The 14,667-nt window shown below is 42.6% G+C and overlaps 1 protein-coding gene across 1 annotated transcript in view; it reads right to left on the bottom strand.

Annotated features, from left to right (window-relative positions):
* LOC107113910 (ankyrin repeat domain-containing protein 26-like) overlaps positions 1-14,667 on the bottom strand; it is a 108,467-nt gene that overhangs the window by 34,503 nt on the left and 59,297 nt on the right. The window contains exons 24-28 of the mRNA XM_015415313.1: positions 10,322-10,355; positions 9,536-9,677; positions 4,854-5,067; positions 1,576-1,759; positions 399-545 (exon numbers count right to left, since the gene is read on the bottom strand). Of these exons, the coding sequence (XP_015270799.1) occupies positions 399-545; positions 1,576-1,759; positions 4,854-5,067; positions 9,536-9,677; positions 10,322-10,355 (721 nt within the window). The remainder of the gene's footprint in view (positions 1-398; positions 546-1,575; positions 1,760-4,853; positions 5,068-9,535; positions 9,678-10,321; positions 10,356-14,667) is intronic.

The raw sequence follows: 14,667 nt of genomic DNA, 5'->3' as shown, positions 1-14,667 counted from the left end.
CAGTGGGATGATGGCATCATGCTTGTCCATCCCTGCATTCACAAATTAAAGTGGGGCCTAACAATCGATTTAACTGCAAAAAGCCACATGTGTAGCACCAATCTTCCTGACCCTCAAAATATGAACAGTATACATCCTTAAAACCCATTACATGAATTGAGTCCAAACTGGGCCATACTTCCTTGATTCACATACATGAATGTTTAAGGTTGCACATCTGTCATACGCACTTTATGTATTTGCTAAGGGAAGCTACAGTATAACAGCGATGTAGCCACAACACACACAATTACCACACAAATCATGCAGCCACTCTGTTTCAGAGCACTTGGCAGAGAAATATCTCTATTCAATAAACAAACAATTCTGTGCTTTTTAGTTATTTACATGACTGGTACCTCTGAGCTTTTAGCGAATGTTCTTTTTGATTCGTCTTCCAATTCTTTTTGCCTCCAGAGATGGGTATTCAAAATACCCTTTTGCAGAGCTCTAGCATTCTGTTCTTGGGTGAGCTGTCGCTGTGTTTCATTATGATGTTCTTCAACCTGCAGCATGTATTTTGCATATTACACAGGATATACTATTCATTTTTTTTCAGTTCAAGGGCCCCAAATATGCCTGAAAGGCTGAAGTGTAGACCAGAGATTCCCCATGTGCTTCAGTGTCTGGAACAGTTTTTTATGCATAATAGGAGGCAGTCAGCAGTTAAATGAATGTGAAGTTTCTGTTTGAGCTCTAAGTAAAATTTAAAGCCACTGTATTCAGTCTAAGGCATTTTATTTACAAAACAGTTTGGTGATTTCTAGTACCAACTTTTATTAGGTAAGAAAGAATTTCCAGTGTTGCTACTATTGTCACTGGAAAACAAAGATTATCTCATTTCTTTTGAAAAGAATAGTAAGGCAGCCCCTTCCTCAGATTTGCATAGTCCTGTCCTGTGCTCAGAGGGAAAAAGAGGAAAAACCTAATCAGGGATCCTCCAATTTAATGAAAATGAGAGGGGTCAAAGTGTTTGGTCAAGCGAAAAATGCTTCATGAGAATCCAATACAATTCATTGCTACACAAATGCAACAAAATGCAAAGAGTATGCGTGACTATCAATAGGCCTGGTATCCAACTGATATAGGGATAAACCAAAGAATGAGCTTTGAACCTTGGGCCTAAAACAGTCCTCCCTACTCACTTCTTTTCATTATTGACAGATGATTATGCTAAAATTACAGTGAATTTATCTTAATTCTACCCCCTTTCTGCTATCTTGTTCCCAATCCCCTTCCTCTGGCAAATCTCCAACACAGCAGATAGTACCATCTTGCACGAATTCTAGCCAGTGATTACTCACTGCTGCTACATTACACTGTTCTTCCGCACTCTTGCTAATCTGCTGGTCAGCAAGGGACTTTGAACAAAAGACAACATTATTTCTGGAAGGGTGGCACCACATTATCAAAGTACACAGAATGTACCAGAATGTACACCTAATGCAAAAGACTTAGTATATTATCTGAATTAAAAATTAATTTTCAGAACTGATAGTATTGAATGCTGTGTTGTGCAATGCTGTGTACTCTAACCTGTTTCAAATGGTTTTTCAGAGTTCTCAACTCCATTTCTAGACTTCTCAGCATTAACTCTAGCTGCTGTTTTTCCTCCATCTCTTTATAGTACTGCTCTTCTTTCTTCCTTAACTGTTGTTGACTTTTCTCATATAGCATTTCAGCACTCATCTTCTTTTCTTCTGCTTGTTTCAAGGAAAATCTGTGATTTAAATTTTTTAAAAAGGTGCTTAAGAACATAAGAACATAAGAGACGCCAATGTTGGATCAGGCCAAAGGCCCATCCAGTCCAACAGTCTGTATCACACAGTGGCCAGAAATAGCAGGTGCCATCAGGAGGTCCATCATTGGGGCCAGGACACTAGAAGCCCTTCCACTGTTGCCCCCCTCCACAAGCACCAAGAATACAGAGCATCACTTGCCCCAGAGTCCCTATCTATGTGGCTAACAGCCACTGATGGCCCTCTGCTCCATATGCTTATCTAATTCCCTTTTGAAGCCGTCCATGCTTGTAGCCGCCACCACTTCCTGTGGCAGTGAATTCCATGTGTTAATCACTCTTTGGGTGAAGAAGTACTTCCTTTTATCCGTTCTAACCCGACCGCTCAGCAATTTCATGGAGTGCCCACGAGTTCTTGTACTGTGAGAAAAGGAGAAAAATACCTCTTTCTCTACCTGCTCTATCCCATGCATAATCTTATAAACCTCAATCATGTCTCCCCTCAGTCGTTGTTTCTCCAAGCTAAAGAGCCCTAAGCACTTTAACCTTTCCTCATAGGGAAAGTGTTCCAACCCTTTTATCATTCGAGTTGCCCTTTTCTGCACTTTTTCCAAAGCTATAATATCCTTTTTAAGGTGTGGTGACCAGAATTGCACACAGTATTCCAGATGAGGTCGCACCATTGATTTATATAGCGGCATTATGATATTGGCTGATCTGTTTACAATACCCTTCCTAATAATCCCCAGCATAGCATTGGCCTTCTTTATTGCAGTCACACACTGTCTCGACATTTTCAGTGAGTTATCCACTACAACTCCAAGATCTCTCTCTTGCTCAGTCTCTGCCAGTTCAGACCCCATCAATGTGTATTTATATTTAGGATTTTTGGCTCCAATGTGCATCACCTTGCACTTGGCCACATTGAACCCCATTTGCCATGTTGACGCCCACTTGCCCATCTTTGACAGATCCCTTTGGAGTGCCTCACAATCCTCACTGGTTTTCACCACCCTGAACAACTTCGTATCATCCGCAAATTTAGCCACTTCACTGCTTACTCCCAACTCCAAATCATTAATGAACAAGTTAAAAAGCAGTGGACCAAGTACTGATCCCTGTGGTACCCCACTGCTTACCCCCCTCCACTGGGAGAACTGCCCATTTATACTCACTCTCTGTTTTCTATTAATTAGCCAGTTTTTGATCCATAAAAGGACTTGTCCTTTTATCCCATGATTTTTGAGCTTACTTATGAGCCTTTGATGAGGAACTTTATCAAAAGCTTTCTGGAAGTCAAGGTAAATAATATCTATTGGATCCCCCTTGTCCACATGTTTGTTCACCCCCTCAAAGAACACTAATAGGTTAGTGAGACAAGATCTTCCCTTACAGAACCCATGTTGAGTCTGCCTCAATAGGTTTTGTTCATCTATGTGCCTACTAATTCTTTCCTTAATAATGGTTTCCACCAATTTACCCGGTATCGACGTCAGACTGACTGGCCTGTAATTTCCCGGCTCTCCTCTGGAACCCTTTTTAAAGATGGGAGTGACATTAGCTACCTTCCAGTCCTCAGGAATGGAGGCAGAGTTTAAGGAAAGATTACATATTTTTGTCAGGAGATCCACAAGTTCACATTTGAGTTCTTTCAGAACTCTCGGATGTATGCCATCTGGGCCTGGCGGGGGCTGACGTGGGCGGAACTACACAAAGCAGCCAGTCAACCCAGCCAGCGTCTTCTGACTGACAGTTCAAGCTTCCAAACACTGTTGGTGTGCATTGGAATGTTGGGCCCCACACACACACACACAGACACCAGCCTTCTTGTTTTTTGTATTGAGATATACATCTAATGCAGAGTTCTGGGGGCTGATAAAAGTTTTATGGCTATTTCTACGCTCCTATTGCTGCTGTTATCTTCCTTACAAACTGGCTCCATCAAAACTCCTATCATGTTGAGTGACCCTCCTATATACTTAACCAAGACCCCCCTTTTGTCCTTATGTCAGAATATCCCCCCACACACACACCTTTAATTCCTTTCCCAACATGGACCCTTGGAGCCTGACATTCAGATTTCTCTCTGGCTCAAGCTGACTCGCTTTAGGCATTTATACCCTTCTTTTCTCCTTATCTGGGCACTCAAAACTGCTTACAGAAATACACGCATACACACATTAAACAACCCAAAGCATCCTGCTATGGCTGGACTCTGGATCTTCCCCCCATCTCCTACATTCCCCTTTGTCTAATTTTGCTAGGGAGCCTGGGAACTGTAGTTCACTTTCCAAGAAACAAAGCTCAGCATAGCCAAAGTGTGGTGCTTGCTCACACCTGCTTGCGTATCTGCTGCCCTGCTCCTGGAGAAGCCGGAGGGGAGAGACACAGCAAGCATGGCTGACCCTGCTGTACTTAGTGCCAACCTCCCTTGCTCTCACTCAAGCAGAAACGGAGGTAGATAAAACAGCTGGGTTCACAGGCCCTCAGAGCAACCTGGGCTCAGGAAAATGTCATAACTCCTGTCTCCCCCTGCTGGCAGGCATGAGGCCTTCCCCGGATGCAGTGTGGACATTAGGGAATTCTCTTCCTTGAAAAATGTGTTGGGCTCCTTTTTCTTTTTCAAGGCAAATGAAAACATGTTCTTTTCGACATGCCCTTGGTAACTCATATGGTTTTATTTTGTTGTGCTTTTTCAGTTACGTGTATCTTTTAAAAGTGCTTTATCCACTGGGCTTTAATTTTTGTAACTATTTTAAGGGAATGTGGTATAAAAAAACTTCAGACAAAGTGCTGTGAATGCGGCCTACTATCATACACTGCTAAGCAGTTAACCAAACACTGACACATTCTGTAATGATTTAATCCTCCTTAAAACACTTGGTTTAAAGGAATTAGGCTATTCTAAATCAGTTTCTCTGCTTATGCATTTTTTACTTAGTTATACAAATCATCTAGTTTCCTGCAAAAGGATTAATAACATTCTTGATTCAATTTGTTTTCAATATTCCTTTTACAATTCTTATAGTATTATCACATAAAAGCACTTCCTGAAGACTTATTTAAGAGTTCTTACTTCAGACTGCTCATATCGCTTTCCCATTGTACTTTTTGATGATCCAGCAGAGATTTAACTTCTCTCATTTCTTCCAGTATTCTCTGCAGCTCCTTCTTCTCATTCTCAATTTTTTTAACTTTTCCTTGCAACTGAGCGTAACGTCCCTTTTCATGTTCAATTAAGCATTCATATCCATGAACTACATTCTGAATTTTCAGAAGACTTACAGAACCTGCTTTAGGGGGGGAAAAATCTAGTTTGGGCGTTCATGTACATTTATCTTTATAAAAATATTTAAAGCATGTTTAACTCATCTTTCTCTACTAGATTTATGTATATTTATATGCCCAAAATATCACCTCATTCAAAAGTAATACAAATTCAAGTCAAAATTAAATACAAATGCTACATTTGTTTATTTTTAATGTTAGCAACAAGTACCAGAGTTCCACAGATTAGGGTTGCCAGTCCCCAGGTCCGGGTGGGGGTTCACCTGCTTTTGGGGGCTCCAATTCACCCTTGGCTAGCTGGCCAGTGGGGGAAGCCCCACCCCCAAGCATGACCACCCACCTGGCCACCCCTCTCCCTCCCCTCCTGCCAGATTTAAAGGGCTTCAGTCGATCGGTGGGAACCACATGGCCCGCCGATCAGCTGTAGGGCTCTTTAAATCTAGCAGGAGGAAGGGAGAGGGCTGGTTGTGGGCCGCACGGTTGGCTCGTAAAAAGACTCTTTAATGGGTCTTTTTGCAAGCGGAGTGGAGGTCATGGAACACGGGGCTGATTTTCCCCAGCCCCACATGCTGTGGCTCCCACCACACTCGCAAAAAGGGTCTTTTTGCGAGCCAAGTGTGCGACCCGCGACTTCCCCTCTCCTTCCTGCTAGATTTAAAGAGCCCTCCAGCTGATCCTCCCTCATGGATCACTGTCTTGGAGTGATGAGGGGGCTTGCGTGGTTCGATGAGGCTGTGGGCTATGCCATGGAGGGCCACCAAGGACGGAAAGGCCACAGCAGGGAACTCAGACCAAGTGTGATCCACTGGAGAAGGAAATGGCAACCAACTCCAGTATCTTTGCCAAGAAAACCCCATGGACAGTAACAAAAGGCTAAAAGATATGACGCCGGAAGATGAGCCCCTCAGGTCGGAAGGTGTCCAATATGCTACTGGGGAAGAGCAGAGGGCAAGTACAAGTAACCCCAGGAAGAGTGAAGCGGCTGGGCCAAAACCAAAAGGATGCTCAGCTGAGGGTGTGTCTGATGGTGAAAGAAAAGTCCAATGCTGCCATTAACAATACTGCATAGGAACCTGGAATGTAAGATCTATGAATCAAGGTAAGCTTGATGTGGTCAAAAATGAGATGGCAAGAGTGAACATCAACATCTTGGGAATCAGTGAACTAAAGTGGACAGGAATGGACGAATTTAACTCAGAAGACCATTATATCTACTACTGTGGCCAAGAATCCTGTAGAAAAAATGTTGTGGCCTTTATAGTCAACAAGAGAGTGAAGAAGGCAGTAATGGGATACAATCTCAAAAACGACAGAATGATCTCGGTCCGAATCCAAGGCAAACCATTCAACATCACAGTAATTCAAGTCTATGCCCCAACCACTGATGCAGAAGAGGCTGAAGTGGACCGGTTCTATGAAGACCTACAACACCTCCTAGAACTAACACCAAAAAATGATGTCCTCATCATCATAGGGGACTGGAATGCTAAAGTAGGAAGTGAAAAGGTAACTGGAATAACAGACAAGTTTGGCCTTGGAAAGCAAAATGAAGCAGGGCAAAGGTTAACAGAGTTTTGTCAAGAGAACACACTGGTCATAGCGAACACCCTTTTCCAACAACCTAAGAGGCGACTCTACACATGGACATCACCAGATGGGCAACACCGAAATCAGATTGACTATATAATTTGCAGTCAAAGATGGAGAAGCTCTATCCAGTCAGTAAAAACAAGACCTGGAGCTGACTGTGGTTCAGATCATGAGCTACTCATTGCAAAATTCAGACTTAAACTGAAGAAAATTGGGAAAACCACGAGGCCATTCAGGTTTGACCTAGATCGCATCCCTGATGAATATACAGTAGAGGTGAAGAATAGATTCAAGGGTCTGGATTTGATAGATAGAGTGCCTGAAGAACTATGGACAGAGGTTCGTGACATCGTACAGGAGGCAGCAATCACCACCATCCCAAAGAAAAAGAAATGTAAGAAAGCAAAGTGGCTTTCTGATGAGGCTTTACAAATAGCAGAGGAAAGAAGGAAAGCGAAAGGCAAAGGCGAAAAGGAAAGATTTACCCAACTGAACGCAGATTTCCAGAGAACAGCAAGGAGAGATAAGGAGGCCTTCCTGAATGAACAGTGCAAAGTAATAGAAGAAAACAATAGAATGGGAAGGACTAGAGATCTCTTCAAGAAAGTTGGAGAAATCAAGGGAGCGTTCCATGCAAAGCTGGCCATGATAAAGGACAAAAACGGTAGGGACCTAACAGAAGCAGAAGAGATTAGGAAAAGATGGCAAGAATACACAGAAGAACTATACAAGAAAGACCTCGATGTCCTTGACAACCACGACGGTATAATCACTGACCTCGAGCCAGACATCCTGGAATGTGAAGTTAAATGGGCCTTAGAAAGCATTGCTAACAACAAAGCTAGTGGAGGTGATGGTATTCCAGCTGAGCTATTCAAAGTCTTAGAAGATGATGCTGTTAAAGTGCTGCACTCCATTTGCCAGCAAATTTGGAAAACGCAACAGTGGCCACAGGATTGGAAAAGGTCAGTATACATTCCAATCCCAAAGAAGGGCAATGCCAAGGAATGTTCAAACTATCGCACAATTGCACTCATATCACACGCTAGCAAGGTCATGCTCAAGATCCTACAAGCTAGGCTTCAACAGTACGTGGATAGAGAACTGCCAGAAGTACAAGCTGGGTTTCGAAGAGGTAGAGGAACTAGAGATCAAATTGCCAACATTCGCTGGATTATGGAGAAAGCAAGAGAGTACCAGAAAAATATCTACTTCTGCTTCATTGACTATGCTAAAGCTTTTGACTGTGTGGATCACAACAAACTATGGCAGGTCCTTAAAGAGATGGGAGGACCAGACCACCTCACATGTCTCTTGAGAAACCTGTATAAGGGCCAAGAAGCGACAGTTAGAACCGGATATGGAACAACTGATTGGTTCAGCATAGGAAAAGGAGTACGACAAGGATGTATACTGTCACCTTGCTTATTTAATATATATGCAGAGTACATCATGCGAAATGCTGGCCTGGATGAATCACAAGCGGGAATTAAGATTGCTGGGGAAAAGATCAACAACCTCAGATATGCAGACGATACCACTCTAATGGCAGAAAGTGAAGAGGACCTAAAGAGCCTCTTGCTCAGGGTAAAAGAGGAGAGCGCAAAAGTGGGCTTGAAGCTCAACATCAAAAAAACTAAGATCATGGCATCCGGCCCCATCACTCCTTGGCAAATAGAAGGGGAAGTCGTGGAAGTGGTGACAGACTTCACGTTCCTGGGATCCCAGATCACCGCAGACTGTGACTGCAGCCATGAAATTAAAAGACGCCTGCTCCTTGGGAGGAAAGCGATGGCGAACCTAAACAGCATGATAAAAAGTAGAGACATCACCCTGCCAACAAAAATACGCATGGTCCAAGCAATGGTATTCCCAGTAGTCATGTATGGCTGCGAGAGTTGGACTATAAGGAAGGCCGAGCGCCGAAGAATAGATTCTTTTGAACTATGGTGCTGGAGAAGACTCTTGAGAGTCCCTTGGACTGCAAGAAGATCAAATCAGTCAATCCTAAAAGAAATCAACCCTGACTGTTCCCTGGAAGGCCAGATAATGAAACTGAAGCTCAAATACTTTGGCCACCAAATGAGAAGGGAGCACTCACTGGAGAAGACCCTGATGCTGGGAAAGATTGAAGGTCAAAGAAGACGGGGACGGCAAAGGATGAGATGGTTAGACAGTGTCATAGATGCAACGAACATTAAATTGAGCAAACTTCAGAGGACGGCGGAAGACAGGAGGGCCTGGCGGGAGCTGGTCCATGGGGTCGCGAAGAGTCGGACTCGACTGTGCGACTGAACAACAACAGTGATTAATTTCTATCAGCTACTTCTCCATTGTTTACTTTAAATTTTCTGAGGCACTGGTAGTGACACTGAGGCCTGCTCTCAGACCTGTAGAGCCATGAGCCAAGGCAAGGCAAGCCCCTGAAGCACTAGCAGTAGTGTTCACATATTGCCTATTTAAAGAGCTTCTACCCTCTATCAGTTGGCTGGCTCTTTCAGGATTTAAAGAACTATCAAAATATCAAAATTTTCCCTCCTCTTGGTTTTGTGGGTCCATAATAGTTCTTCAGAAACTTACTGTAACTTCTGGGATGTTTTGTTTTAGAACGTGAAAATAATAAATATTAGCTGGAACTATTATCTAAAGCAACCTGAGATTCATACCAGTTTCACTGTTTTTTGGATCCCGAGCAGACAGATCAATTGTTATTGTAATATTTACTATCTGGTCCCCAATCAGAAATATTAGCAGGGTTCCCACTTAGTGAAAAAATTGATACTTCTTGTTATTACCAGATCTGCATGTATTCTAATTATTTATATTAACATATGCAGAATAAAATTATTACTGCTTGATAATCATAAATAGTGTACTTACCTGTGTTATCCAAACTAAGCTGTTCTATCAACATCTCAGCCTCTCTAGAGACTGATGCAGGCATAGTAAAATCCTCTGTAGCTGTATCAGAAGACTGAGTTAAGTCATCAAGAGTATTAGTAATGCCCACTGTTCTGGGAATCTGAATAATAAATACACAATTGATTAGAATTTGACACCACTGTGTATTATAACATCAGTCCTCATTTCTCTGTACTTTAAACCCACAATTCTAATGCCAAGAATGTGACATTGCCTCAGTTCAGTCATCATGAAACTCATAGTTTGTGTTGACCATATTTAAGAACCCAAATCATCACCTCAGGTTTCAAACATACATGCATTTACAGTTTAGACCGCCTTCATGGCATAGCTCAGTTATTTCCAAAACAGAGTCCCTGAATAATTTTCTACAGCATCCTGTCTTGGTGACTTGCTGGCAAATCAACACCACAGATGTTGCTCAATTGTCATGGGCTGGCTACTACAACAGGACAGACTAGCTGGGCTTTTGACACATCAGAAGCTATTGAAGTGGCATCTGACAGCACAAACAGGGAAAATTTCTGTCACAACACTGGCCTGAATTTCATGTCTAACCATAGTTTACACAAACCATGAACTGCAAAGCTCCTTCAGATCCTGGTTTGCCTACTGATTCTGGGGTGATGTCTCAATTGAGTCATGACATTTTCTTGCTATAAAGTTTCATAAAAATAATATCACCGCTTACAGTTTTATGCAAGTACCAGAACAACAAGGCAATATTTTGGTAGCATATTTTACCTTATTCTTCCCATTCATAGTTCTCGCTGATTTTCTAGAAAACAACCACAAAACAATTCATAAAACACAAAAGCACAAAAATAACATTTCAGTGTTATGGCATTTATTTGGTTTGCTTATAGACCATCTCTCTGAAGCCATTGACAAAATCGCTCCCCGACGCCCTCTCCTCTCCCATACCAAACTAGCCTCTTGGTAGAACATGGAGCTATGAAGGATGAAATGGGAGCTGAGACAGCTAGAGCGTGTATAGTGGCAGTTTCATGATGAAGCTGCAAGAACATCTTATAGGATGGTTATGAAATCCTATAAGATGGCAGTGAAGGTGACAAAGAAGAAATTCTATGCATCCTCCATTGCCTCCGCTAGTTCTCGCCCAACTCAGTTAATTAGAATAATTAGATCGTTAATGTCTCTTACTCAGGGTACTCAAAAAGACAGTAATTTGAAGATCCAATAACATCTATTAAGCATCTTATAAAAGTAATTCAAGGATATGGCCAAGTAGCAGGTCTTAAAATTAATTTCAGAAAGACAAATATATTAACTAAAAATTGCACACAGAAACAGATAACAAGAAATTTCCTCCATGGAGACGCCGAACAAAGTCAAATACTTAGGTGTAGCATTAACCAATAGAACTAGTACGTTAATAGAAGATAACTATAATAAACTCTTGACAGAAATTAAAAAAGAACTTCAAAAATGGAAGGATCTTAAATTATCATTTATAGGCAAGATAGCAACAATAAAAATGAATGTTCTTCCCAGATTTGTTTTTAGCTCAAAACGTACCCATTTTAAAAACAGTACAATATTTTAAAGACCTTGACAAAATTTGTAACCAATTCATTTGGAGCGACCAAGAGTGTGGAGGGGTGCCCTCCTGTTTTATGTCTCAGCTCTCCCTGGCTCCCCAACTGTTTGCTATCTTATGCTTGACCTTGTAGATGCTACAGCTGCAGTTTTTCCCGGCTGGGAAGGTTAACGGCTTTTGCTTTGCCTGCTTGCTTTGCCCATGCGTGAGAGATGTATCCATTGGCTCATGCTTACCGGGGGGATGTTTGATTCTAGTATAAGTCAGAGGCCCTAGTATTGGCAGCCACTCCTGACACAAGCTGTACACGTGTCTCTAGTACTGGATCTACCAATAAACAGTTATCTTCTCATGAAGCCCTGTGTTGCATAACCTGACTAAGGAGCCTGACAGAAAGTCTGCCTGTCTTGGAGTTTGAGTCCAGTGGCACCTTGAAGACCAGCTTTATAACTTCCTGTTAGATGACTATATGCAAGATGAGGCTGTTAAAACAACGATGATGTCCTGGATGCAAGATATAGGACATAGCACAGACATAGAACAATGGTCCAAAATATGGCACATAACGAAATTTATGAGAGCAATATCATATAAAGAAAATATCTACAAAATGTTTCACAGATGGCACTGGTCCCCAGACAAAATAGCCAAATGTTATCCTAATGCATCAAACAAGTGTTGGAAATGTAAAACAAATGTGGGAACATTTTATCATATATGGTAGAGATGTGGGAAAGTTCAAAATTTTTGGCACAAAATACATAAGATAATACAGAAAATACTGAATATTGATCTAGATTTTATACCAGAAACTATTTTGTTGAATATGATCCCCAAAGGTTATAAACAAAACAAGTTGTATTTACTAACTTACATTCTAACATCAGCTAGAATCTTAGTGGCTAAATGTTGGAAATCGGAGAGGATCCCCTCAAGAGATGAAATACTTCTGAAATTGTTGGAGCTAGCAGAAATGGATAGGTTGAATGTTGTTTTACAAGGAAAAGATGAAGAATTGTACTTAAAACGATGGGAGAGTGTATATACATGGATAGATAATAAGTGGGGAAAATAGACTCACAATTGTTGTATATGCAAGATGTCGATATGTTTGACATATATATGACAGTAATTTGGCAATCAGCTGTGAGGACTTTGCGAGCTATTTTGTGGATAAAATCTTGTCACTCTGCCATGCTCTGCTGGCCAATATTGATACAGTATGGGAACTGGAGGCCCCCTGGCTGTCTTCAGATTCAGTACTGAACCACTTCAGCCAACTCTCCCAGGATGAGGGTGACAGGATCCTGAGTGCTCTGAACCCCACCACTTGCCTCCTAGACCCATGTCTGTCATGGCTGGTGAAGGCCAGTGGTGACGGAATACGGATCCCCTTGGTGGATATCATCAATTTGTATCTGTGTTCAAGGACCTTCCAAGGGACTTTAAAGGAAGCTGTGGTGAGGCCGCTCTTAAAGAAACCATCTCTGGATCTGAATGACCCAGCCAACTACCGCCCAGTTTTGAATCTTTTGTTCCTGGGTAAGGTAGTTGACTGAGGCAGATGGACATCTCTCAGTTGAAAGCAGACTTGCCTGTCAGCTTTGAATGTTCCCCTATTGATCCTTCAATAGCTGGAAAATCCCACCCCAGCTTTTCAGTGGAAAACTACATGGGTGGGAGAGCATCTGAGAGCTTCCGAGCTGGACTGAGAAACTCGGACACTTCCAGGTCTGAACATGTGATCTTCAAATCAAACCACCTGAGCCTTGAACCAGCCAAAATCAAGGCTGAACTTTAGCTCAGTGTTCGGGTCTGTGCCCATCCCTATGCATAATACATGTTATAGTATCTTGGGATCTGTGAAGGCCACTACTTATACTCTGGACATTTGCTGATCCTGGCTGCTAAAAACATGTAAGGACCAAATCAATGAGCCCTTGGTGTCCATCATAAATCAGTAATTAACTCAGGGCACCTTCCCTGAGCCACTCAAAGAAGCAGTTATCCATCTTCTACTTTTTTTAAAAAAAGTGCTGGCCTCAGGCTTTTTGATCTGCTGGTTGCCTTGAGAGCCAGGACTTACCCTGAAGATTATCACTTGGCAGGGCCTGGAGCATAGACACAAGCAAAGGCTGGAGCAGGCAAGGTTGGGAGCTGGATAGAGCATACAAGGGTTGTGGCCTTGTGAACTGGTTGGTCTAGCAGCACTCCCTTCCTTGCCCTCAACTTAAATATACTGAGAAAAAGCAGCTCCAGCTGTTCTGGAGGAGGTTTCTGGAACTCTCCTGTTAAGGTTTAATTAGGCCAGAATCCTGCAGAGTACCAGGCTGAACCTGCCAGTTTGGTGTAGTGGTTAAGTGCGCGGACTCTAATCTGGGAGAACCGGGTTTGATTCTCCACTCCTCCACTTGCACCTGGCTGGATGACCTTGGGCAAGCCATAGTTCTGATAATGAGCTGTTCTTGAAAAAGAGCAGTTTCTGTCAGAGTTCTCTGAGCCCCATCTACCTCACAGGGTGTCTGTTGTGGGGAGGGGAAGTGAAAAGGAGTTTGTAAGCCACTCTGAGACACCTTTGGGTAGTGAAGGGCGGGGTATAAATCCAATTTCTTCTCTTCTTCTGCTAACATGGCAGTGCATCTCCTCTCAGCTATCTTGGCAAAAGCCTACAGTCTCTGCTGCTCTTGCAGGGTGGAGGGGGATTCTGTTGTGCTCATGGGCGAGGACTCAGCTGGTTTATGTTGTCCCAGAAACTGGGAGGACAGAGGGAAATTCTGGTGGCTAAGCCTCAATTGAAGGTTCCTTAGCGGCAGCCTCTGGAACATATGGACCACAGTCATCTATCATGCAGTGGTCCTCCCTAGGTTTTCTGCTCTCCCCAGGCCATGTTTCAGGCTGCTCAAGCTCCTTCTCTGAGGCATCAGAATCCAGAGCCACTTCAGAAAAAGGATTTATGCCCAGTCTCTAATCTACCCTTTTTGGGCATAGTGATTCAGAGAACAATAGCTGACCAACTCTAGGTCTTCTTAGATAACTCATCTGCTCCAGACTCTTTTCAACACGGCTCTAGGTGGAGCTATGAGACAGAGACAGTATTGGTGATTTTGGTTATGACCTCCAACTGAACATACACACAAATGCCATGCTTCTTTGTTGCTCCCAGTGGACTTATTTACAGCCTTTTATACATTGGACCATGCCATCTTGTCGAGGCAGTGAGAAAGGAGTAGGTATCAGGGGATGTGCTCTGGACTGGTTCAAAATATGCCTCACAGATTGGATTCAAAAGGTTGCTTGTCATTGAAAACCATCAGTGTGGGACCTGTCCTGTGAGGTTCCACAGGGAACTGTCCTATCACCCATTCTATTCAACCTCTACCTAAAGCACTTAAGGACAAATCATTCATAGTTTGGGGGCTGGGTGTCATCAATATGCTGGTTTTGTGGTTTTGATGATTAAGGGAACATTTAGACAATACAAAAACAAGAGCTTTTCTTTGCAACCATAGAGTAAGAGAAGATTTTGTAA

Source organism: Gekko japonicus, unplaced genomic scaffold (assembly GCF_001447785.1).
Source record: "Gekko japonicus isolate JY-2015 unplaced genomic scaffold, Gekko_japonicus_V1.1 scaffold578, whole genome shotgun sequence".
In the NCBI taxonomy this organism is placed as follows: domain Eukaryota; kingdom Metazoa; phylum Chordata; class Lepidosauria; order Squamata; family Gekkonidae; genus Gekko; species Gekko japonicus.
The sequence above is the reverse complement of the archived record's forward strand: the minus strand, read 5'-3'. Positions and strand labels throughout refer to the sequence as shown.